The sequence below is a fragment of the Artibeus jamaicensis genome, unplaced genomic scaffold, assembly GCF_021234435.1.
Source record: "Artibeus jamaicensis isolate MK-2021 breed Jamaican fruit bat unplaced genomic scaffold, CSHL_Jam_final contig_490, whole genome shotgun sequence".
Classification (NCBI taxonomy): Eukaryota; Metazoa; Chordata; class Mammalia; order Chiroptera; family Phyllostomidae; genus Artibeus; species Artibeus jamaicensis.
Window position 1 is genome coordinate 21336650 of NW_026521861.1, and position 25779 is coordinate 21362428.

A 25779-nucleotide genomic window follows, 5' to 3' on the forward strand; every position below is an offset into this window, starting at 1 on the left:
TAGCCACTTGTCACAGGGGCTCTCTGACACTCGAAATGTGACAAGTGCAACTTAGTGGCTCAATGTCTAATTTTACTGCCTTCAAACCAATTTCCACTGACCCCGTGGGCTGAGAGCCGCCGTCTTGGGTGGCGCTGGTCTGGGTGGACTGGACGTCTGCCGAGGGGCGTGGTGTGGGCTTTCGGGTTCCTCCGGGTGCGACAGTTGCTTTTCTTTGCTGGCTTTTATTTCTGATGACTCAGCGCTAGTGCTTGGAGCACCGGGCTGCCTTTGTGCACAAATGTACCACACACCCCACCGTGCTCTCTCAGTGTGGCCGCCACCACCACGGGGGACGAGCTTGCCTGAACAGGACTCTCACAATACTGGGTTGGCCAGAAGCTCCAGTATGAAAGACATTTTTCGTTTTCACCAGTAACTTGATTGATCTGGGTGTTTTGAGTGTGACGGCTGTGTCCTGCTGTTGGCTGCTGGTGGGGAGAGGCTGGGTGCATGGGACAGCCCCACCGCAGGGAACGGTTTGGCCAGAACGTCAGTGGTCCCGAGAGACTTCGCAAACCACTTCGGACACATGTGGTCAGTCTCAGCCCCTTCTCTGTGCACCGCGCAAACCTGCTCCGGCTGTGGTCTGACCTTTTCTTAAAATAACGAGGCACAGAGTGTGGAAAACACAGTCTGTGTTCTTCCCCCTTCAGTGTTCAAATGGCTGCACGGAAGTTCACGGGTTTTGATTTTTGTTTTGAATGCACACTGATAGGACAGCTGTCACAACACAATCTAACAAAACTGTTTCGAATGAAGATTCAGTGACAAATAGGCATCACCAGGGCCGTCGAACGGGGAAAACCAGACGTTCTGTTTGGCCAGCCCGTGTGAAGTAGCTGAGTTGGAGGAGTGCACAGGAAGGGTTTCGTTGGCAGTTAATTTGTGCTGCAAAGCCACTGACCTGGCAACACCAGCCCGGGGCTCTCTGTCCGGTCTCCAGTTCTCCTCTTAGAAGCTTTTGGATTCGAGACAGAATTAACAGCTTAAATTGATGGTTCAGTTTTCTATGACAAGAACTTGCTGTTTGTAAATGAGACGCACTTCTCCTTGACTTTATGGTGGAAATGGCTGAGAGAGGCAGGTCTCTGCAGCCTCTGGGTCAAGGCCAAATACATGCCGTTTCCCATGCTGGCGTCTGGCGGGAGTTTTCTCTGCCTCTGCAAGTGTCCGCTTTGTAAAACCGTGTTAGGCCATTACTTTGGAAACTGTAAATGGTCACTTGGTAATTAGGTGTTTGGGTTGACTCGTGAGAGGGGAGCGCTTGGGAAAGTTCAAGGGGTGTCTACCCCACAAGCCGCAGCTTCTGTGGGCCGAGCGGTGAGAACCTTCCTGCGTCTGCTCGCTGACTGCGGCGTGAGGGCGGTGGGTGAGCCACCACACTTTCAGGTGCCCGTTCGCTTGTAGAGAAAGGACACGCTCCTCGTCTCCGGCCCAGGCCGCCTCCGGGTTCTGGAACCGTTCCCGGGAGCCCTCCCCATCCTCGCGCCGCCGCGGTGGAGGGACGGCGTGATAACACGGACGCAGGCTCCGTGTCAGGCGGGGAGGGTGGCACAGGGTCCCCTTGCGGGCTTATCTCCTTCCACCAGATTCCGTCTCCCCATCTCCTACGCAGAGTGTCTTCCTGTGGTGAAAGGACATCAGGGCGTCACCGGGGTGTTCGGTCCTGCGGAGACGGCCCTGCGACTGGTCACAGAGAATGTAATGACAGTCCCAAAGCTTCCGTGGGACAGTCTGGGTCCCCCCCGTGTCCAGCAGGACGGCGCCGACAAGATTGATGCTGCCCGTGAGTCCCTGGAGGTCTGCGTGGTGGGGGTGGCGCTGGCAGACCTCCCGAGCGCGGGACCGGGTGGGGGGTGCTCGCGAGCAGAGTGAGGGGCCACGCGGCCTGGTGCTGGCCACTCGCAGCCTCCCTCTCAGGTTGATCCTCACTGTTTTTAAGAAAACAGATGCCTCGTTGCTTTGGGGTCAAGCATCCTTATGAACGGGAAGCTGCTTTGTGAATACTTAAGGGAACGCGAGTGTCTGGAATTTTTGTTGTTACTGATCTTCCCCCCACCCCCCAGAGCAGCCCACTAGTGAGTCAGTCGGTCCCCTGTCCAGTGAGTGTGGCTAGCGATCTGTGAAGGTCGGGTGAGCGGCCAGTGAGGGGGAGGCCGCCTTCAATGCCAGATTAATGCCTGGGCCCGAGGGACCTAACATTTTAGCGAGATCTAAATCCGTGCGGTTTTCCTGGGTGTGCTTTCAACCCCTGGCTTCCTTATAAAAATGCCCAAGTAAAACACAGGTGGCCGTCCCTGGCTGTCGCTTCCAGCTGTGCCGTGTGCCTGGCCGGGGCTCCACTCTGGGTTTGGGGGCTGAGCCAGGCCCTCCCGGGTTCGGTCCCGCCAGCCGCCGTGGAGTCCAGGGTGAGGTGCGGAGGCTGCCTCTCCCCACGGCCTCAGTGTTCCTGGAGAAAGCATGGGGAGAAACGTCCGCCAGGGTGGTGGGCAGCTTTGCTTTAAATCAACCCACACAGGGCAGTACCCTTTTCCCTTCGAAGGGCCGTGCTTGAATGTAGCAGTCCCGATGTTGTCACTATTATCCCCTCGAGTGTGGCCGGAGAGGCCTGGCGGGGTGGGGGCCGCGAGCCGGCGTCCTGGCGGCGTCCGACTCTAGGCAGGAGGACACGCCCCTGAGTCTGGTTTATGAAGATAGACAGCTGCCGGCCGCTGGCCCTGATCTTAATTTATGATCCATTTAACCTTTTTCCTTCCCAGCCACAACTCACGTCCTCTCCCCGGACCTGGACCTTGGCGCCCACAGGGCTCAGCAGCAAACACGCAGCACCGTGGTCCCGAGTCCCTGAGGCCGCCGAGGGTTTCCATCGCGAATGCTAATGCCCACGCAGTGAGGGGACCGGGGGGCCTGCAGAGCTTCCCACCCCCCCCATCATCTCCCGGGTCCTCCGCTGCCGGTCGTGGGGTCAGGAGAGACCCTGAGTGTACGCAGATTCCAGTGCAGCGGGTTTGCTCTCTTCACGTTTAGTTTGGCAGAGCCGTGACTTGCAGGGGAGTTTCTGTCCATCTCGTTCCTGATACCTCCAGTTCGAATCCAGCACAAGGGTCGCATCCGAGCCTACGGCTTCCCATGCTCTGCCCTCCCTCGGGGACAGGGACACCAGTGCTTGTCATCTGCTCACGCACGAGTGGGCTCTTTCACACAGATGCCGGCAAACCCGTGCCACCGTGCTGTGGTTGCAGGGCCCGAGGGAGCTGACCCGCAACACCCTCCTTGTGAAGAAGACTCAGCCGCGTGGTCTGCAGCGTCCTTTCGGCCACTCAGGGGGACTTGCAGCGTGGCCGGGGACTCGGATTGACCCGGAGCCTGGAGCAGGCAGGCAGGAAGTCATCATTCCTTTCAGAACAGGTGGACCAGTTAATGAGCTTATTTCTCCAATATCCGAATGTTTGTATTGAGAGGAATTAAAACAGTGAGGGTCCGCTAACATTATTTTATGTGAAGAGTAACAATTTCCCGTCCTAGTGTTCTCTGTGCATTCAGGGTTTTCTTGTTTTGTTTTTTATTGACCCATTTTATTTTCATTCCCGTTTTTGGTCATGTTGCTGTTTTTAACCTCTGCTGGATTCGTGGAGTCTTCCTTCCCTTTGTTGTAAAGAGACCTAGTGAAAATCGGTTGGGTGAGCGTGAAACCCTTTAACAAGGCCTGATGCTGCGTGTCTGACTTGCGCAGAATCCATTCCCCAAGGTGCTGGACGGCGTCGAATCACGGCACGTCTTTGTGGGTGTCTGTGAGGTGGGGTCTGAGACCCAACCCCTGTCTCATGAGGTTTTCTGCTGCACCGGGGTCTGCTGGGGGCGAAGGGTGATACCAGTCAGCAGACGGTGATTGTCAGTTTCTGTCCCACGAAGACCGGAGATCGGTGGGCGTGCTCACGAATGCCCAGACCTTGATCCAGGCGGCTGGGACCACTTCCCGCCTGTGCCCAGTCCCCCTCGGTGGCAGGCAGGCTAGTGCGCTGTGTCCTGCTGGGCCACGAGGTGAGGCGGCCCGCGTGGGTGGACGCCCTACGCCGAGGCCTCTGCCCTGGAGAGTCACCCAGGCCCCGGGGAGGCTCAGGGCACTCGTGCTGACACACACAGGGTGGACAAGGCTGTGCGTTTGACAGAGGTCTAGGTTTGGAAGTCTGTTGGCTTTGACCTTGAATACCCACCTGCCACTTACATGCTGTGCCCTTGGGCCAGTTACTGAACATCTCAATCTGTTTTCTCATCTACAGGTAATTTGCTCTACCTGAGGGTCGCTGGGAGGAGTAAATGAGATAATGTATGTAAAGCACCTGGCCCGGTGCCAGGCATATTTAGCTAGTAAATTTCAGTCCTACGCAGCTAGACCTTTCCGTGGTCCTTGTCACGGGGCGTAGAGGCGCAGAGCGTTCTTCCTCCGGTGGATCTGCTCTCGGGCAGAAGGGCAGCCATCGGTCCCACGGCGGCTTTTCTTTTGTCTCACGGAGGCCAGTGAAACGAGGTGTGGGCAGCGTGTTCAGGGCAGTGGGGCCCCTGCAGGTCCGAGGTGGCTTCGCCCTGTGACTGTGTGATTGAGGGCCAGCCGCCTTCCCGATGGCCTGCGTCATCTCGGCACTCCCTGCCACCTGGAATTAACTTAGGGAAAACTGGTGTGGGGACCGCAGGATTCCTCCCTTTCTTCCTGGCTTTCAAGTCAAGTTACATTCTTTTTTTTTTCTTTTCTTTAGCAATAAATTTTTTGGGGGGAATCAGGCCCAGAGAACAGATGCAGAGGCCGAGTCCACAGGTACCTGCAACGGACCCCACGGGGACTGGGCTTTAGGAGCAGTGGGGTCCAAACAGAAAGCAGTGACCCCCGGAGGCGAGGGCCGCGCCCATTCTCTGAAGGGCTCTAACGCCATGTTTCGTTCAGGATGAAAACGGAGCCGACGAATAGGAACACAGGTGCCTAGAGTTACAGGAAAGTCCTGTTTGTTTACGTGCACGGGCCACAGCTTACAGTTTAACGGGGGGCTGGGTGACGTCTTTGCCCACACTGCCGGGAGTTTTTCCTTTGCCTTTTTTTTATTATTATTCTCCAGCTCCTCTTCTGCAGGTGGGCAGCTATTTTAGTATTATGAGGGATGATGGATGGCGCCGGAAAGTTTCTTCAGAAGCACTTGCGATATTGTGCAATGCACTTGGGGTCAGCCGCACTTGACTGATGCGTGATTTATCCCCCGGCCCTGCCGCTTCCCGAGATAAAGCTGCCGCTTTATCAAAAATGCCAGCCACTGTGAGTTAGAATTTATAAAGCTCCGTTTTCAAATAATTGTTCTGATTACTTTCTGCCCGGGCAATAAAATGATAAAGGTAATTGTGCACAACAGTGAGACAGCAGCGAAATACAATAAAATTAACCCGCATTAGCGTGGCTGGTCCGGGAGGCGTGTTTATGGGATGTGGTGCTGCAGCGGGTGGGGGGGGAATGGAAGCTGCAAGGGGAGTTACAGCCTGAGGTGCGCCCTCCTTGAAATTTAAAGAGACGGTTTCTGCTGAGCGTGGCTGTGCTTGTGAGACCGAGTGGACGCGGTCCCTCTAATTGGCACCAGGGATGCCCTTGGAAGGTGGAGGCCTCCGTCGTGCTGTGGGCCCAGCGGCGGCACCGTTGCCGCAGCGGTCTCCAGCTTCAGCTTCACGGAGCTCGGGCCGCAGTGGACCAAGACGTCTGTCGGCGCCGGGGCCAGGGGCTCGATTCTGTTTTTAGTGGTGCCCCTCGTCTGAGTGCTGCAGACTCCAAATGACCTGTGTGACTAAGTCATTTAGATGTCCAAGGCGGAAGATGCTAGTTAATTTTGTCGGTTCAAGGAAGGTTCTGACAGGTGCGCTCTGCCTCCGATCTTTACCTGTGTGCCAGGAACTTCCCATCCATCGTCGCCTCCTGGTCTTCAGCCCGCCAGACACGGCGTCCCATTTACAAGCACACAGTTGACCTTCCCTTCCCAATCCTGATGTGAAGTGTCAGGAGGGCAGTGTCTGCCGTGTGTAGACCATTTAAAAGAGCCTCAGAGCAAGACATCAGGGCCAGAGGGTCACTGGGCATGAAACCCCGGCATTCAGAGCGGAGGTGCTGGGGCAAGCCTGCGCCACAGACGTGACGGACACGCACGTGTGTGCCCCTGGGACCCAGCAGTCCCACGAGAGCCCCGGACAGGTTTACCAAGCGGCGGTCCGTGGTCCCGTCGGCACTGACGTGGGAGCCGCGATTTTTCCGACACGGCGGACCGCTGCTGTGAAGTTCCCGAGACAGTGGGTGCATCTTCCCCCTGAGCGGCAGGGATTTGCTGCCCTGAAAACCCCCGTGTCGGCTAAAACCGTGCCTGTGTGTTGGCGGGGCTCTGCCGCGGGTCCCGTCCGCTGTCCGAGTGCGCGGCAGGGCGAGTGTTGCAAGCTGCTTGGTAACTCCGCTCGTCCAGGACGGCCCCACACGTTCCAGAACGTCCTGCGTCCCTGGTCCTGTCCTACGTGTGGTGGCTCCCAGTCATTGTGATCAGACGGTGTCATGTAATCAGGAACTTCCCGGTCCCTTCCTGAGGAGGGACCTGCGGCAGCCAGGGCAGGTGACCCGGCAGTGGCCTGTGGGCTAATCCCTGAGCAGCAGGTGCTCTCGCGGTCCTGCTCAGCGTGGCCCCCCCAGGTTCCCATCCTCACGCCGCTCTCCAGGCCTCAGCCGGTCCCACGGCTCTGTCCACCGCCCTCCGGTCATCCATCTGCCCCGCCCTCCGGTTATGTCTGTGGAGCGTCATGACCCGCACTCCCCTCTGTGTCTCTGCCACTCCACCCCCCACTTCCAAGCGCCTCCTTCATGAACCCCTTCGAACTCGCCCCCACCCTTCAAAACTCTTCCCTCTGTGAAGACTTTCTTGGCTCCACCCCACCCACAAGTGTGGGCGTCTTAATTTTCAGGGGATCCTCTCTGAACCTTTTCTTTGGGTCTCGTCTTGGGTGACGTGAATAAATAGTGACGGGGTGGGCCCAGAAGCCAGAGGGAATCAGGATTTCATTCTTACCACAGTGGCTTGCGTCCTGAACCCGGTGACCGGACCTTCCCGTAAGCCTCAGCTTCCCGGTCTCTGAAGCAGGGTTCGAATCTTGCAGTGCTTGCTGGGTTCCCGTGCAGACCCAGGTGAGGCAGAGCTGGGAGGCCCAGGGCGTCGGCGGTGTCAGGGAGAGAGACCGCGTGTGGCCAGCAGTGGTGCGTCCCGATGAGCCGTCGGTGCAGAGCCTGACACCAGACCCCCCTCCCCCTGCAGCCGGCTTTGCTGGGCCCCAGCCTCTGCACAGGCGACACCGCCCGTTGGGTGTGGATCCCAGTGAAGGGACCGGGCTTGTTGCTTGTCATTGCACTCCTGGGTGCCCGTGGGATACCTCCTCAGCAGCCTGGATGGAGAGGACAGCAGGTGGGGGGTGCAGATGCGGGGCCTGTCCAACTGGAGCCCCGACAGGCACTTCCTGCGAGGAGGATGGTGCCTGGCCGCCCATGCGGATCGGCACAGAGCCTCCCGCTGAGTTGGGTCCTCGGTCCTGCCTGGGGTGCCTGCTGAGGGGCATGTGGAACCCCGGGCCCAGGCCTTCCCAGTGACTCCGGGGTCCCCTGCCCCACCGAGGGGAAGCCCAGGTGTGTCTGTAGGGCCTGGCCGCAGGAAGCGCACTTGCGGAGGCTCCGGTGAGCGGTGAGGTGGCAGCGGGTTTCCGGGTCCCTTGTCATCACCGCCCCGCCTCCGTTTCTTCCTGCTCCTCGTTGGAGTTTGGCTGGTGCTCCTTACGTGAAACGGAGAGGCCCTTCCGTCCCCCAGGTAAGCCTCTGCTTTCACCGTGCCTTCCCTGGTGCGTTTCAACGGCAGGAGAAGCGTAAACCTTCCTGTTTTGCTCCAGCGTGGGTTTTAGGGTCCGAACCAGAGGTGAAACATTTACTAAACCACCAGGTTCCCAGTGGTAAATTAAACCCTTTGAGGGCGCCGACACCTCTCTTCCCTGAAGTTTTTGGTTTGGGGGAGTCTGTTTCCTTCTCCTGGGACAGGCTCCCCCCTTTCAGGAGCCCGTGGAGGAGTCCAGTGGCTCGTCCCAGCTGGGGCCTGCCCAACCCATCGGTCACCATGGTGTCTCAGGGACCAAAGCAGGGGTCCGACTGGAGTGTGAAAACCCTCTTCCAGGGGACCCCAAGGACTTCCCCGCACCTCCCTTCCCGCATGGGACGAGGTGGAAGAAGCGTCCTGCCCTGGGGGGGCCCGGAGACCATGTGCCAGTGGGGGCGTCTCAGCAGAAGGGCCCGAGGAGTTGTGAGGTCGGCGGAGCTGGGGGGGGGGCGTGGGGAGCGTCCGCGGTCTTACCCCAAACTCGGGGCTGCATCGGGAGGCGGGGACGCCCAGGCTCCGCACCCTGCAAGTCGAGCAGGTGTTAGCGATGCTGAGCTCTCTGGCGTGAGGCCGATAGACGGGGCTACTTGGGAAAAATTAAACACGCACCCCGCCCGGTCGGCTCACCCGATTGGAAAGAAGTGGTGTTTTCCTTGAGGAAGAAGGCTTGTGGAGTTTGCTGATCGTTCCGGAGAACCCGTTAGTGCAACGCGGTTCACCGAAACCAGCCACTGGGGCCGGTGACCTCAGAGGCCGCCGCGGAGGCGGGGGAGCCTTGCTCAGCGTGGGCTGCTGTCTGGGTTCTCGGAAGTGGAAACGGGGGTCCTGGTCCGTCACTGGCTTCGCAGGGGTTCTGCCTGCTTACTCCTCCTGGGTCGGCATTTTCGCTTTGCCTCGGTGAGATGTTTTTCATCGCTGCCCCAGAGTGTCCGAGACGTATATCGCTTTAACCCCGTGGGATCAAGTTCACTGTCTCGAGGAGACAGAGATGATGACGCTAATTGATCATCTGAACGAAGATCGGGTGTAACTTACACTTGATTTTGCAACAGCCCCACTTCCCGGGACGAGGCTTGCCCAGAGCTCTGTCCCTGTGCCGGCGGTGGGGGAACTGGTAACGGGTTGGTCTTCGCTCTTACGGAAGCTTGTACAGGTTCTGTGTGTAAACATGGAGTTTATGTGCGTCTTACCCTGCGTGTAACAAGCATCTCAAATCAAATAACTGGAGCGACAATTTTTCTGTTAAACGTTAAATCTTCGTTTAACCTGAGGTCGTCCTCCTCCCTCCAGCAGCGCCGGCGGGTCCTGTGCCCACCCGCAGCCCTGGGACGGCACCGCTGGGGGCAGGACAGATTTCCCGAGCCCTGCCCGTCCCCGGGGAGCCGCCGACTCTCACTACTGTCCCCCAGGCTGGCGGCCGCCCTGCGGAGGCCGGCTCCCTGCCATGGGCTCCTGCAGTGTCTGGGGGACGGGGAGGCGGACAGCTGAGCCCGTGAGGAATAGAGGGGACTCAGGGACAGGTGCTGACGAGCGTCCGCTGTGTCCCCACACACAGGTGTGACACGACCTGCCATCTTCTGAGAACACTGGGAAGTGGCCCAGGTTGCTTCCTCCATGGGTCCCGAACACAGGCAGAGGGGGCAGAGGCGGTCTGCACAGGGCGGACACGCATCGCGGGGTGAGGGGAGGGGCCGCGTTGTCCACAGGGCTCCTGTCCCAGCGCTGAGGAAGGACCCTGTCCAGAGGAGGCCGGTGGCCTGTGATCCCGGGACGCCGCTGCCTGCCTGGTCGGAGACGCCCCCTCTGTGTGGGCTTCAGCCCTGAGACGGGCCCTGGAGGGCGGGCCCCACTCATCATCAGGGCCTAGTAGGCGCCCTGTGCCGAGCACCCCTCCACCTGCGCGCTGCCACAGGGCGCTGACGCCGTTGCCCGGCTCTGTGCTCCGGTTGTAGCCACAGAAAACGGGGACTTCGCCATCTTCCTGTGGCAGCTCCTCCCCGTGTTCCTGCTCCTGTGGAGACCTGGCCCCCGCTTTCAAGGACCCGGAGCTCGGACGGAAGGCCAAGCAACACCTGCCCTCCTGGCTCACGTCCCACTCACACGCCCGCCTCTCCGAGGGCCGCAGATTCGTGCGCGGTGGCATCCGGTCGCTGACTGTGGCTCCCCCCGCCCCCAGCCAGCAGGTCACCTGGAGTCAGGAAACCTGGCGGTGATGTCAGGCCGCCGCGGCCGCGGCCGCCGTGAATCATGATTTAACGGGGCTCATTAAGGCTCGGAGTCGGCGAGGCCGCCTGTGAGGGGAAGAGCCCGTCCTCTTCTCCAGAGGAGTAATTCATTCTCAGAGTCTATGGTTTTGAAGAATTCACTCTAAGACAAAGGCCTGGTATTTTATTCTTGCATTTATTAGTATTTAATCAAATGGGAAGTGCACTTTCGGTCTGGAAATCTTGGCTTCAGCCACAGGATTCGATTGAATTATTGTTTAAAGAGTAAAAGGTATAGAATTATATGTCCAAGTTATCAAGCCACTGATAGGTTCTGGGCAGAAGGTAACCAATTTGAACGTAAAATTTCCTGCCGCGTGTTAACCATTCAGAAGCAGAGCACCTTTCTCGGCAGCTCGGCCTTGCCGTGGGGACGGCGTCTGTCCCTCCCAGAGCCTCGCGCCATCAAGGCCCCTCGAGCGTGTTGGCCGCCAGAGCGTGTCTGGAACACGAGGACGCCCTGTCATAAATCACGCCGCACCTTTCTCTGAGAAGGCTCCATGGGGAGATGTCGGGACGCTCATTCATGCCTGGGGACCAGGAGGGCTTCCTTCTGGTCCCTGCAGTGCCGGGCCTGGCCCTGGGGCAGGGTACAGCCGGCCTTCCCTGGCCTGTGCTTCAGAAACTCCAGGAGCGTTTGCGCCCATGTGCTGGTTACGGTGGAGGCGGCTGAGACGGGGGGCCAGGGTCCCAGGGGCTGCAGGGCTTGCCCGTCGATGGTGGGGAGCAGGACCGGCCAGCTCAGGGCCGGGGCACCTGGGGATCGCTGTGTGTGCCATCCATGTGCCGCCTGGGCGTGGCCACCCTGTGCCATGGGCTGAGGCCCCAGCGTCTCCAGGGGCAGAAGCTGGCAGCAGAGTGTGTTCTGCTGAACGAAGGCATCTTTGCTTCGTCCCAGGCCCCCCTCAGATGTCTGCCCCTGTGCATGCCTCATTCTGCTCCCCGAAAGGTAAGCCCCTCCCAGAGGTGTGTGGCTCACTCCTGTTTGCAGACTGGCTCCCTCTTCACTGTGGATCTGCTCCGTGACAGACAGAGGGGCACTTCTGTGGTCGAAGGGGAGATTTTCCCTCGGTGAGCACCCAGACTTCTTACTTCAATGAGTTCCCAGGAAAGAGTGTCCAGACAGTGCCTTGGAGCGGCCCTGTTCCCCCCTGCCCCCCGCAGCCCCTCCCAGAGCAGGGGCCACCCAGGGTGCGGGGGGGGGGGGCAGGATTTTTAGCCCTTGGGGTCTGGGAGCCCAGCAGGTGGGGGACCTATTTGGAATCCCCTCTTTCACCCCAACAAAACTTTTTGAGCAGTTTTGGGTTCATAACAAAATTGAGCAGGAGTGACACAGCTCCCCAGTCCACCCGGGCCCCCCTGCAGCGCCCCCCATCACCCACCGTCCCTGGCAGGGATGTCGTGCACCGTTTGTTGGGACTCATGGGTCAGTGTCCTAAGGGTTTGGGTCAGTGTGTCATGGCCCAGAGCGCCTGCCAGAGGAGGCTTCACTGCCCCAAGGATCCGCTGCCCTCCTCGTTCACCCCACCCCACCCCGGCCCTGGCAACACTGATCTCCTTACCGGGCCCCAAGACCTGCCTGTTCCAGACGCCACGGGGCGGGCATCACACGGCCAGCAGCCCTTTCAGACGGGCTTCTTGCCCTCGGCCACCTGCACTGCAGGCTCCGCCGTGCCTCTCTGTGGCCCGAGGTCACGCTTCCTCAGCGCCACATCAGGTGCCTTGTCTGGGCACACCACGGTTCGTCCACGCCTGTCGGAGGGCCCCCGGCCGCTCCCAGGGCGGGGGCGTGATGTCCAGGGCTGTCGCCCACAGCCCGTGCGAGTTGTCAGGGACACCTGGAGCCCAGCCCCGAGCCCCCGAGCCCGCGGACCCGTGGCAGGTGACGAAGTGAGCAGGCAGGTGCTTTGTTTGCGGTGTGTCCGAGAAGGGTGGTCCTGACTTCCTTCTCTCCCCTCCCCATACTCTCAGGCATGGGGCCCCGAGGCCAGAGATGGTTAAAAGGGAGAGGCGCAGACCGAGCAGAGGGTTCCGGAAGGGCGGTTTTTAGACAGGCGAGCGTGCCCAGAGAGCCGCGCGGGGAGGAGGAGGACGACAAGTGTGTCTCCGGGTTTCCTGCTTTTCATCCAGTGGGGACCCAGCCTCTGGCGCCAGCTGCTCAATTTGAACATTAAACGCCGTTCATGTTAAAAGGGAGATGAAATGAAGCTTCGTTTTTTTCAGAGGTCTCCAAACAGGCATGGAAAATCCATTGTTTTCTGCCACCAATTAATGTCATCACTCTTGTGGCTCAGGGTGGCTGCCGTCCGACGAAGCGGGAGCTGGCCTGTCGGCTCTGCGCGGCTGGGCTGTGGACGGCGGGGTTCGTGCTCCTGAGAGTCGGGGGGCAGGAGCCAGCTGCTGGCCCTCAGGGCCCGTGGAACCCTGAGAAAGCCGGGCCAGCGGCCAGGGCTGCAGATCCAGTTCTGCCGGAGACGGCAGGGCTGTGAGGACCTGCGGTTTCACTCGGTGTGAGCAGGGTTGTCACGGCTGCTGGCAGAGGTTCAGGAACGGGGCTGCGGGAGCTTCCTCAGGTTCCCCAGATGCCCTGGGCTCTTACCCCAGAATCTCAACATGTGACCTGCCTGTGACAGTCTCTCCTGTCCTCCATCTGCCCCCTCAAAAAACACCCATTCGCTTTCCTATGTGTGTACCTCCTCCAGGAAGCCCTCCTGGACTCCTCAGGCCATTAGACCCCCCTGCCTTCAACTACGGCCTCTCATCATCCTGGGGTTCCCCTGGAATGTGATCGAATGAGTCATGTGGTTGGCTTGTGTCTGCTGCGAGTGTTCACGGCTCGCAGCGGTGGGTCGGCGAGGCTGCTGCAGCCCTGGCAGGAGTAGATGTCCCAGGATGCCGCCGGCATGAACACTCGGGGCTCCTCCGCCTCCCCCAGCAGCGGCTCACTGGTCACGACCCAGAGGACCGTGGTGTGTTTTAAAGCCCAGGCCCTCTCAGGCACAGAGCCAGGTTCAGTGCCGGCCTCACGGGCTGTGTGGCAGCCCTTGGCTGTGTGTCTGTCTGCACTTCCCCGGCCTGCTCACTCGTCTCCAGGCCCCTGCTTCACCTGCATGAACCTCAACCAGCTTCGCACCTGCACCTTCTCCCTGCCGGCTCCTACTTACCACTCAGGTCTCTATAGACGTTGTTTTCTCCGAAGACCCTCAGCTGCTCACATCTCCCCCAGATGTGGCCCTGCTCCCCCATAGCGGCTGCCCTTCGACCCACTGGGGCCTTCACGGGGAGCCTGCCTGGCCCGGACTTGGTGCCAGGGCCGAGTGTGTGTCTGGGGCCTTTTCCTTCCGTGGCTGACTTCCTGGGCTCAGGCTCACGGCCTTCTCTGGGTGGGGGTGGGCGAGCGGCCTCGGGGGGCTTTGTCATCGGAGCCCAGGCCTTGCTGGGCCCCGGAGCGGGGAGCGGTGCCGTGTGGGCTGTCGGGGCACAGGCCTTTGTCGTCACACACCGTCAGGATGCTGGCGCCTCTTCGTGGCGCCTCTTCGTGCCGCCCCGCCTGTGGCAGCCCCGCATCTGGCCTTGTTGCCCTCCCGGCAGCTCCTCCCACCAGCCTGTGTTGAGACTTGCTCCCCCCCCCCCCCCCCCCCGCCGTGTGTCCGTCCGCCGTGGAGCCTCCGTCCAAGTGCTGCCCGGCTTCCAGTCTCTGCAGGGCCTGCCACCATCTGCGATTCGCCATCAAGTCTGCAGGCACCACCCCCTCCCCTCGGCCGGCCTGCCAGCTCCGTGGCACGTGTGTCAAACACACCTGCCACTTCAGCCTGGGCTTCCTGTCACCACGCACTGCCTGCCACGCCAAACGGCCCCACGCTCCCGTCCTGGGGACGCAGTGTCGGTGACCTGGCAGGATTCAGCAGATGGCTGATTGCGCTGTCACCTGTGCGGGGACACCCTGCCAGGCCCCCCACTGCCTGCAGGAGAGCACTGTGCACAGGTGTCCGTGGAGCCTCGAGGGCTGCCTCTGGCAGGGGCGGTGGAAAACTACGTTTAAATTGCTGCTTTTCTTTCTTCCTTTCTTTTTTGGCAGCGCAGCCATCGGTGGGTTACGGTGCGTTGTCTTTCACCAGTGAGGCCGATGGCCCAGGAACCCAGAAGCTCGGGTGACAGTCCTGCCGGTCCAGGCCCGTCCTGCAGGAGCCGGGCCCTGGGTCCCAGGCCACAGTCGAGGGGGAGGGGGCCCCAGTGAACCTTCCCGTCGGGGAAGCTGAAGAGGGTTGATTTTCATTCTCCTGAACCAGCAGGAAGTCTAGGAGCCACTCTCTCTGACATCTCGTGACCCGATGACCAGTGGCGAGCGCTTGCTCGGAACTCTGACCTGGGGCTCGTCAGCCATTTCTGCTTCTCGGCCTGATGCGGGCGGAGCCACCCTCGCTCTGTGATGGGCTCGGTGGCCTTGGTTCCTGTGGCTGCGCAGTCCCCGGAGCCGGGCTTCATGCACTGTGGCCGGAGCTCGGGCCGGGCAGACCGGGGGCAGCGCCAAGTTGCCGGGCAGGACAGGGTCGGCGGTGGGCAGGCCCAGCTCAGACATGCAGGTGCTGGGGAGCTGTGCACTGGTGAGAGACACCGTTCCGGCTCCAGCCACGCCAGCACTGGCTGGTGGCCCTTCACCGCATGCCAGGGTGACAGCCTCCGCCATCAGCCAGTTCTGCGTGGGGCCAGAGCCCAGCCACGGGGACGTATGAGCAAAGCCCGAGGTGGCCCCTGGTGCCCCATGTCCTCAGTCACCTTCATCACCCAGCCCCTGACCTGCTGCTGGTGCCTCCTCTGAACACCTGGAGGTGCCTCCCTGACATCTGTGGCTTCGGTGAGGGTTGGGTGTGCACAGTGGGGGACGCAGGCCTTGGTCCTGCAGGAGGGCTGGTCCGGCCTCTTCTCAGCTTTCCCTGGGTTCTCCAGTCCGGCCCACAGAGCAGACCAGGGACCAGAAGAGTCTGTGGTGTCACCCCTACTGACTAATGAGAAAGCTGAGACCTGGGAAGGGGCGTGGCCTGGAATGTTCCCTCTTCCTCCCGGTGCGGTTTGTGCTGGCCTCCCCGTCTGTAGCAGGACAGGGTCCCCGGCCTCCTTCGGGGCCCACATGGGCACAGCTGCCTCCCCAGGAAGCCGTTCCTTCCCTTGCCACTTGGCTCAGGTGGGCGTTGGCCTGGCCCCCAAGGCAGCTCTGGGCTCCCGTCTGGGCCTCGAACCAGAGGCAAGTGGCGGGGCGGCCAGGCGTCAGGGGATTGGCCGTGGCAGCAGCATCCTGTTTCCAGGGGCGACGGTGGCAACAGCGGCAGCTGCATGCCCACAGCCCCCGGCCATCCCCACAGGTGTTTCCTGAGGCTTCATTTTGGCCGCTCTTGGACTGTGGCCAGCCTCAGTTCCTGCAGTTTTCTGAGCCGGCTTCTCCAGCCTTCCCAGAAGTTCTGAGAGTTATGGGACAGCCTTTCAGTAAATTGTTTTTGTGCCTAAATTAGCTGGTCCCAGCTTCGGAGACCTGCTGTTTGGAGCCCCACCTGCAGTGGGCTTGTCGCTTGTCAGGCTCCTGGCGTGGGGCCTGAGCCAGGGTTCCTGAGCCCGGATCTGCTGAGCAACAGCCTGGGGCCCTTGGGGGCCAATGCTTCCAAGCAGGGAGCCGGCAGGAGGCCCCAGTTGTGGGGGACGCTTCTGCAGAGCTGTGCAAACAAACATAAGTCTCACGGCAAAGCTGGTTTTGCTGCGAGACTGCTCCGAGCTTTCACGCGCTGGCACGCAGCTGCGTGTTCCCAGGGTTGGAGGTGGGGCGGCCTGTCCGGGCTGCCCCCTGAGCTCCAGAACCCTCCTTTGAGCACCCCCCTGGGAGCACGCTCTGGAGAACGGAGAGCTGGGCCCTTTCCCTGGGTGGGGACACACAGTTGAGCCCGTGTGTGTGCGTGTGACGCCTCTGACTTCAGAGGGACGCCAACTCGCTATGGCTCAGGACAATGGGAAACGTCCCCAGATGTGCCATGGCGGGTCGGGGGGCAGCCGTTGACTCTGGTTCCAACAAATGAGGCAAGGCCTCCAGGGAGCTGGGAGAAGGGGTAGCCATCTGCTTTTGAAGAATGGTCATTTCTTAAATTTTTGAAAATATATTTTATTGATTATGCTGTTACAGTTGTCCCTTTTTTTTCTTTTCTTTATCTCCCTCCGCCCTGTACCCTACCACCATCGTTCCCCCACCTTGGTTTCCGTCTGTGGGTCGTACGTGCAAGTTCTTGCTTCTCCATTTCCTATACTGTTCTTAACCTACTCCTACCTATTTGGTGCCTACCAATTATGTTTCTTATTCCCTGTACCTTTTCCCCATCCTCCCCTCCCCCTCCCCCTCCCCCGCCCCCTGATAACCCTCCATGTGATCTCCATTTCTGTGATTCTGTTCCTGTTCTACTTGTTTGCTTAGTTTTTGTTTTTGTGTTTTTTTAGGTTCAGTTGTTGATGGTTGTGAGTTTGTCATTTTACTGTTTGCATTTTTAATTTTTTTCTTAAATAATTCCCTTTAACATTTCATATAGTAAGGGCTTGGTGATGATGAACTCCCTTAACTTGATCTTATCTGGGTCACACTTTATCTGCCCTTCCATTCTAAATGAAAGCTTTGCTGGATAGAGCAATCTGGGATGTAGGTCCTTGCTTTTCATGACTTGGAATACTTCTTTCCAGCCCCTTCTTGCCTCCAAGGTTTCTTTTGAGAAATCAGCTGATCATATTTTGACACTGTTGGATAAGATTCTACAGAGGAGAGGGGAGCACCTGGGTGACAAGCTCAAAGGCTATGGCCGTCCCAGGTACCCAGTCTTCACCTGTGTTCGGGCCGGTCCACACAGAGCCTCACTGAACCACGGGGCACGTGGGGTCGGCACGGGGGGCTCGGCTCGTGGGGCTCGGGTCATGAGGTCGGCACGTGGACTGCAGCTCACTGCCGGCTGTGGCCCCTGAAGCAATCAGCAGTCAGCACCTTCCTGGATGGGGGAGGGGTGGGAGAGCCCGGAGTGAGGAGGGTCCGAGAGTCCTTTCTCGTGGGCGAGAGCTGAGGCTCCTGTGGGAGACAGTTTGCCTGCTGGAGGGAGCAGCAGCAGTGGGACCCGGGGCCGCCTGGGAGGCAGGTGCGCAGGGCAGGTGAGGCTGGTGGGGAGCCATGCTGGGGTCCGCCGCTTCAGGTGGGTTGGGGTGACGGGGTGAGGGCCTTCACTGACTCGCCCCGTCTCGGGGGGAATGTATAGGGTGACAGTTTGGGACAAAGCCATGGGAAGTGTCTCCAGGAGCGAGAAGTAGAAATGGAGACCGGGAGGAGCCGGCGGGTCCTGGTCAGGCGAGCAGGGTCCCGATGTGGGCGGGCCAGCTGCGTCAGCTGATCCTGCGTGACTGGGCCGGTCGGGGGTGGAACTCTGGGACGTGTGGGCTTAGATAAGAAGGGGGGCCGTCCAGACGGCGGCAGGGCAGGAGGAGGGCTCACCAGGCAGATCCATCGCTCCACAACCGTCTCTCGAGCTGCCAACTCCTTGCCTCCCCAGAGTGAGAGTGATTTTGGTGAAATGGGAACTTGCCTGAACCCCTCCCTGGCGTCTCCCTGCTTTCAGTGAACCGGTGCCTTTTCTGAGCCGTCGCTGTGCCAGCCGAGGTTAACATCTCTCAGAGCCCGTGTGGAGGGCGCCCCGTGGGGGGTCCTGATGCACGTGTGCGTTTGCGTGAATGTGCGTGGATTTTGGAGCCTCCAGAGCGTGCGAGTCACTTGGGCGCCGTGTGCTTCCTGGCCGCCTCCCGACACAGGTATCGCGCTCTGGCCGCGGTGAGACTTCATCGCCTGACTCCAGTTCTCCAGGTCCCATGTCCTGTCTCCAGGTTTTGTTCATGGGACCCTGTGTGGTGACCGCTCTGTTGCTTTGCTGAAGGGAGGAGGGCTTGGTATCAGGGGCTTTTCACTAGGGGCCGAGTTTCAGCCTCCGGGGTCACACCCAGCTGGGGAGGGAGCGTGTCCCTCCGGGAGGGGGTGCTGGCCGCTCCTGATTGTTGCTCTAGGCAGTGACGGTGACTTTGTCCTCCAAGTAACCATATTGCACAAGTGACATTATATAAGCGAGTCCCCAGAATGGGGGGGGAAACTTTGGAAAATGTTTTCCATCTTAAGTAACCAGGGTTCCTGTTGTATTTAGAACTGACCCAGCTCCCCCCACGCACTTTCTCACTTCCTAAACCCTTCCTCCAGGTGCGTGGCAGGATGGACGCGGCCTGTGACCTGCGGTGCAGGACGGTGGCCAGCCCCCTGGGGCCCATCGAGGTGTCTGCGTGTGAGCAGGGTCTGCACAGCATCCGGCTGCTCGGCGGGAAGACGCCCGACGCCAGGTGAGTGACGCCCGAGCTGGCGGGGCGGGGCCTGCGTGCTGTGCACTGGCCACGGGCAGCACGTCCCCGAGTGCGTGGCCTTCATTGCCAGCACCTGAGCTCCTCGTCCGAGCGCCCTCCTCCTGTGATTCGGTGCAGGGACCCGCCCTTGGTCTGCGGGCTCCCGGGAGGAGTTGCCTCGTGGTCATGAACGCGGATACCTGGTACACGTGATGGGGTTTCTCTGGAACTCGGGAGATGCGGTGCCTGCCTACTCCCGACTTTCCGAATCGGGCCCAGCCTGCCCTGGGCCGTGGGCCAGCTGAGCTCCATCCTCACGCCCAGGCTGGGCTCAGGCCACCCTGGCTGCGTGCGCCCCTGGGGTGAGGGGCGAGTCCCCCTCACTGCGCTGCGTGTCTTCCACCCTGTCCGTCCAACGGCAGACACGGAAACCCAGAACACGCCTCGGCGTTTCGTTCTGGATGAAACATTTGGTTTCCTCCGTTCGTCGATTGTGAGGAGTTGGGTTGAAATTGCAGTTCTCGTTATTTCTGACGGAAGGACACCACCACCCGCTACCCCGCTCCGTGTTTGTCTTCACCGGCTAATAAACACGACACCACGCATGTTGGTTAAAGAAAGTACATGAGAAACATAAAAATGGATTGTAACGGCCCCTGTCAGGGCCGCCGTAATGAGCAGGAGTGCCGTGATAAATGCCGGTTCTGCCCACACGGTGAGGTCGCCCCCGCAGAGCTGCGGTCGATGGGCTCTCTGAGACCCAGGACCGGACAGACCTCTGAGCGATGGCCCCACTGCCCTCGGCTCCGAGAACCAGCTGGCCGTGCCGAGCAGGCGGCCGCAGGCACCCAGTCATTTGCAAGGGAAATGTCATGGTGTTGTTTAGTGTGTTCTGTTCCACCATGAGTCACGGAGATTGTGTTGTCTTTTCTTTTTTGTTTTGGTTTAAAAATTACTCTTTAAGTGCATTTGGGGAAGAAAAAGGAAACACGGCATTATAATGGTTGTTGAGTTAATGCTCTTCATGGGTCTGAGGAAAGACAGACACAGCTGAGTTTCTTTGTGCTTCGTGAGTTGAGTCCGGCTTGCATTCAGCCGACGTGGGCGCTCCGGGTAATGGCTCAACAGGTGCGGCTCTGGTGCCCCGTGCGCACGTGCGGAACCAGCGCAGCGGCGCTTGCTGGCCACTTGGCCACAGGGACTTGGCCGCCTCCCAGCAGTGCTCTCTGCAGCTGCGGGCTGTGGTCCTTGTCCTGGAGGCTGGTCCAGGCCAGCCTCTGGGGACCACCTGCCACGGCACATTCCTGGCAGCAGACACAGGGAGGAGGGCCAGCACCTCACTCCCCAGAAGCGTCGGCTAAGGTTTTCTCCGACCTTATTGGCCAGGGCCGGCCCGTGCAGGCGGTCCCCGAGTGTCCACACATCACCAAAACCTTTTCCAGGAGCTCATGTTAGTTCTTTGTGACAGACCGGCACGTTCTGAGGCCAACGTGCGGCACGCACCTGGTCCTGTGGGCACTCGCCCAGCTCTCTGGCTGGAGAGGTCGTCTGCGCTCTAACACAGGCTCGAGGCACCGAGGAGCCCACCACCGCGCCCCCGCCTGCCCTCAGTCTGCACCGTGTGGCCCCTGAACCCCAGGCCCACCGCCCTCCGGCCCACATGCGTGGCCACGCCAGCTTCTGTCCTTTTGACCTCTGTGCCCTTTTCTCCGGGAACCTGTTCCCCTGGGCCACCGTTTCACCGGCCGGTGGGGGTGTCCCAGGCTGCATTTGGGCAGCATTTCAACAGCGTCACTGAGATTTGAAGTCTCTGCTCCGGAACCATCTAGGGAAAGCGCAACATCAGAGTCTTACTTGTCATCCCCGTTAAGGCGTGGCGAGGGGTCGAAGGGCTTGCCCTGGGCCTGGGTCCGTGAGTCCAGCAGCCGACTTCCGTCGCAATCGGGCTGTTGGAGGCAGGAAGGGGACAGCTGAGTGACAGCCATGGATGTGTGGGCTCCAGCAGGAGCCAGCCGTGAGAGGAGAGGTGTTTTGGGAGTTCGCAGCCCTCGGAGGGTGAGCACTGTGGAGTGGGAGCAGGGGCCGGCTGAGTTCAAGCACGGGGTCGGGGCCCTGAGGGGTGTCAGGTAAAACCCGTGAGTGCCCGCTCTGAACCGCAGCTTCCCCCGTGGGCTCTGGGGGCTTCCCCTCCCCGCATCTGTTTTGAGAGGATGGCAGCCGTCCCAAAGAAGCGGCTCTCCTGCCCCTGTACACAGCCACCGGAAGCCTGTCCCTTTTCCCTTCAGGGGGTCATCATGGGCCACAGCCGCAGCAGCCCTCTGGGCTTGTCCCAGGTGTCACCCGCCGAGAGCGGGCCTGCTCACCGGCACCTGCGAGCACTGAGCCCCAGGGCTTCGAGGGCCGAGTGTCCTGACTGCACCTGGGCTCCACCCAGGTCCCTTCCGGGTCGGCTGTCATTGCCCTGCCTGAGGCCCTCGAGGTCCGGTGTCTGCAGGGGCCACTCATGAGGGAAGTGGCCAGGACAGCACGCCCCGGCCACTTTGTTTCTGATGAGCTGGTCTGGAAGGCGGGCGCCCCGCCTGTTCACACCGAGAGGCTCCCAGGAGGAAACAGTGCAGGCCCCGTGGCGCGTCTTGGCGGTCACCTCCTTGTCTTCTGGAGTCTTCCCCAGAAGAAAAGGGGGCGATGATGGTCTTCTCGCTGCGACTGTCCCTGGTGGAACCCCTGTCACTTTTGGAGCTGCTCTTCCTGGGCCGCCTTCTGGAAAGCTGGCCTCTCCGCCCTCCCTGGCCGGCGGGGGAAGCCTTCAGGAAGTGCCGTGCCCCGCGGCCACCTTCCGGGGGTGCTGGTGGGGCCCTCGCTTCTGGGGCGGTGCACAGGGCTCCCTCCGCGGGCGTCTTCCAGTGGAAAACGGCAGGCGGACAGCACAGCGTGGGAGGTGACGGCTCCTTCTCAAGGAGCGGCTGTCGGGGAGCCGCCCGCGCCAGCCGAGGATGGGGCAGGTCCCCGGAGTCCTCAAGGGCTCCCCCGAGCCGGGGACAGACGTTCCCACCAGAGAGCTCCCCTGGCCGTGTGGGTGCACGAAGACCGGGCCCACGCAGTGCGGGAAGCCCCCGGGTGGGAGGAAAAACCCCTCTGAGCCTGGGCCCGGGGCAGTGGGAGTGCGGGCCTCTGCGAGCGCTGACCCTTCACGGCGTCCCCTTCTGGGGCAGAAGTGTCCCATGTGTGGCGTGTCAGGGGCGGGGCTGCGTGCTCCGCACGTGGAAGGTTCTTCACTGAAAACACGTGCTTCTAAAATGGTGGGGAAAGAAGCCGTTCACCCTTTTTCTGGATTGCCACTGGTGCTTTAAAGGGACCTTCCCAAAACAGCAGTTTTTCTTCCCAAAACAGTGGTTTTTCTTTTCTAAAAGTCATCTGGGAAAACACGCAGCCTTGTGCTCCTTTCTCGTCCGGTGCAGAGCTCTGTCAGAAGAGCTATCGTAAAACCGAGCACTGCTTTTATTAAAAAGAACGGGGCCGCTCATTTCCCTCAAAGTTTCTGGTGTGTTTAAATCTCCTCTAGGTAAACAGAACTTTTATTGAAAATAATATTTTGAGACTGACACCTTCCTGGCCACCAGTGGTGCTGAGAGCCCTGGGTCTCTGCAGGTCCTGCCCGCCCCCCCGGCCTGGGTCTCATGGGCAGCTCCCAGCAGCCGTGGGCCTTGGGGGGTGTTGGGGGCGAGACGGAGAGAGGCGTCGTCAGCTCTGCTCCTGCCCTCAGAAAGCGGGGTGCGGACACCAGATTCCACCTTTGGGAGGAAGAGGCTGTGGTGGCCCAGCACTGGAGTGTCACTGAGTCTGAAGTTAGGTCTCAGGCCTGCAGGTGGACATTTTCCCAGCACCCCCCGCTAGTCCCCTCTGTCTCCATCCTGCACAGACCCCTGTCCTCCTCCGCCTGGGTTGGGGGGGGGGTGCTGCGCTCAAGCTGCCTGTGGGCTTCCATTGGTTCGCACGCAGCCATAAACTGCTCTTGAAGGAATGGAGGAAAGGCCGACTCTCCAGCAGGCGGGCATTAAGATCCGCCCAGGCCAGTGGCTGGGCTTCCAATGGCCCGGTGTCCCCACGGGCCATGCGCCTCCCTGCAGATCACTTCGGGTTTCCTGGTGAGGGACAACTGTACGGGACCTTGGGCAACATCTAGGCCAGCCTGTCACTCCTCTGCTGAAGAGCCCACAGCCCGAGTGTCTTGCCAGGGCCACCGTGGCATCTGCCCAGGGCACCGCAGCTGGGGGCTCGGAGGCTGTGGCTGCTTCTGTCCCCCGTGTACGTAGCAGAAGGCGCTGCTGGGCCTGCGCTGGCCGAACCCGTCTGCCCGATGAGGCGCGGCCTGTCCTCGAGGGGGTGTTTGGGTTCTGAGGGTCGTCTCAGCATGGAAGTCACTCAGCTCCCATCTCTGAGGGCCAGAGTGACCAGGCGGCGTCTGGGGAAACAGATGGCCACACTGGTGGCTGCAAGGAGCAGACCAGGACGTCCGGGGACCAGTCGTCCGCTCGTGCTGGGAAGCTGGAGTGGGCCGGGTGCCGCCGCCCCCAGGAGAAGAGCCCAGGCGGCCTGGGTGCTGGGGCTGCAGCCGAGGCGGGCACTTCTTCCAGATGCTGACGGGAGCCTGGGCGAGGGGGCGGGGAAGGACCCTGGGCTCAGCCTGCTGCCACGTGGTGCCGTTTTCTACAATGACTTGTCTCGAAAAGTAGGAACAGTAGCTGGTTGATTTGTTTGTTTTGGGTTGGAGTGCGTTCATTTATTACATTGGCCTCTGTGTTGAAGGGAAGAACCGAGTCGATAGTTTCAGTGTGTGGACACGTAAGTGTCCTGTCTCAGGGCGTCAGAAACAGGGTGGAGGTGCCGCCCAGAATCAGCGTGCCCCTCCTCCAGCCCCGCCCGCGATTACCTGGCCAGGTCCCCGACCCCGTGTGAAAGGGGGGGTCGATCACGTGACAGCTTCCGGTTCTGCCTCTGAGTTTCCTCGACGCTCCAGCTTTTCATCACCCTGAGGCCCACACGCCACGGACGCAGTGCCGTCAGCCGCGCAAATTGCCTCCCGGAGAAGAAATTGACAAACAACTTGCAAGTTACATTTTTAGCCCTAATATCTGAGGGCCAAAAGCACATTCACGATTTATAAACATCCTGAATTTGTTAAATGATCAGCAATAAAATTTTCTTAAGGTGGGTTCCCCATCCGCATCTGTTATTACAAAACCCTTAACATTACTTTAGCATATGACATATTAAGGGTTTTTTCTTTTACTTTCTGACAGATTGTGTCTCAGGAAATTAGTTTGCCCTTGTAAAACGTTACCTGTTTGCCACCTTGAATAGTTTTGCTGGTTAAGCAGTCCGCAGGTGATAAACCTGTTTGACAAAGCGCAGCTTTGGCGTTGCATCGAAGAGACTCGTGGCCCCTGTGAGAGGCCACAGGAGGGCTCCGCCTCCGGGACGTCCCCTGCCCTCCCGCCCAAGGTGTCACGGGCTTCCTGTGAATGGACAGACCTAAAGTATGTATAATGGTCTCTCTGAAAAATCCATTTTCAGTTTATTGGCCTGATACACATTGGCACAGAGCGGTGTCACCTAGAGAGACGTTGTCCTCACTTGTCCAGGGTGTGGGCAGGGCCGGCCCGTGGAGGGGATCTCAGCAGGGGGGCCGGGGGGACCGCCCTCCCGGGGGCCAAAGTGCCACGCAGGCTGGAGAAATCGCCACGGGCGTCTGCAGCATTGATGCCCCTTGCCCAGCTGCTCCCTTCCCGGTAAGTTGCAGGAGACAACATGGTTGCAGGCGACAACACACATTCGCCATTTCACCACTTGGAAGGGTGCAGCTCAGTGGCCTCAAGCTCATCCACTGTGTTGAACGGTGGGCAGCGCTTCTAATGCCCAGCCTGGCTGAGTCCCCCCAAGCCTAGAGGAGCGCCCGGGCTCCCAGTCCCCCTCCCGTGTTAGCAAGGCTTTGTGGCCTCGGACGGCAGGTGGGCCTCAGGGGTCATTCTCGGGGCCAGGGCAGGCGCTGATCCCGTTACTGTGCAGGCGAGGCCTGCAAGGGGGAGGCCACAGGTGTGTCGTTTCCCGGTGGCGTCTATAAGGCACAGTGGTGCGGGGTTTGAGGAGAAGGGAGAACAGGGCTCGTGCCTTTTGAAGCCTACTGCTGACCCCGTACGCACTGCCAGGACTGGGTGTCCGGTACCCCTCCGGCCAGAGCAGGCAGCTGCCCGTTCATGTGAGTGTGAGTGTGTGGTGACTTCGATGTGCAGAGCGTGCCATGTAGCTTGTCCCCTGGCCCACATCTGGGAATTGGTTTTGCCTCCATGGGGGAGTTCTGCACTCTGAACGCCCCTCCTGGTCCCCCCGGGGAACCACTCTCCCTCCGCACACAGACTGCTTTGTGGACCATTATTCCCGGCATTCGGGGCCCCCAGATGAAGGCAAGGGGCTTTCTGGGGGACCTCCACGGAAGACTGTGGTGCCGGCGCTCAGGTCCACAGGCCTGAGGTGACACACCCTCAGGTCCCCCGGGTTAGTCCCCGTCTGCCACGGGGTAGAACCTTTCAGCATTTCCTTCTAGCTTTTTCATTCACGTGTATAAAAATATTGGAAGCCCTTGTATGTTACATTAAAAACTATGTCAGCTGCTCAGCTTTTTTCTATTTATTAAAACTTTTCAAGCAGTAAAAACATTTTACTTGTTAATGAGGGAAAGTGGGGAAATTAATGACATGGCACCGGGACCCACAAACACGCCGCCTCTCTCCCCACACGGCGGTGAGCCCCTCACCCCCCCGCCCCTCACACACTTAATCTCCGTGATGGGCTTCAGTAGGCAAATGCAAATCAATTTAATGATTTGCATCAGTAGATCATCTCTCAGTTTAATGTCCTTTGGTATTTTGGGTCAAGAACTCTTTCTTTGGAAGGCTGGTACAGTTTCTAGAACTAAAATTATTAATGTTAGTAAGACTGCGTGACATTCCAGTGCATGGAGACGAGCGCATCATCTTCCCGAAGTCAGGTTCGCGCTGTTCTCACGGCCTCCTCCTGGGGCTGTGTCTCCTGAGCCCCTCGCCCGGTACCTGCCCGCGGCTCCGGCCGTGCCCAGCCCGGGGGGCACCTCGCCCCTCTTTCTT

The 25779-nt window shown here is 60.0% G+C and overlaps 1 protein-coding gene across 1 annotated transcript in view; it reads left to right on the forward strand.

Moving 5' to 3' along the window:
- The window catches only part of MGMT (O-6-methylguanine-DNA methyltransferase), a 142210-nt gene that overhangs the window by 13228 nt on the left and 103203 nt on the right, over positions 1 to 25779 (forward strand). Inside the window, exon 2 of the mRNA XM_037159214.2 lies at positions 18483 to 18619. Coding sequence (XP_037015109.2) covers positions 18495 to 18619 — 125 coding nt within the window. The 5' untranslated portion in view covers positions 18483 to 18494. The remainder of the gene's footprint in view (positions 1 to 18482; positions 18620 to 25779) is intronic.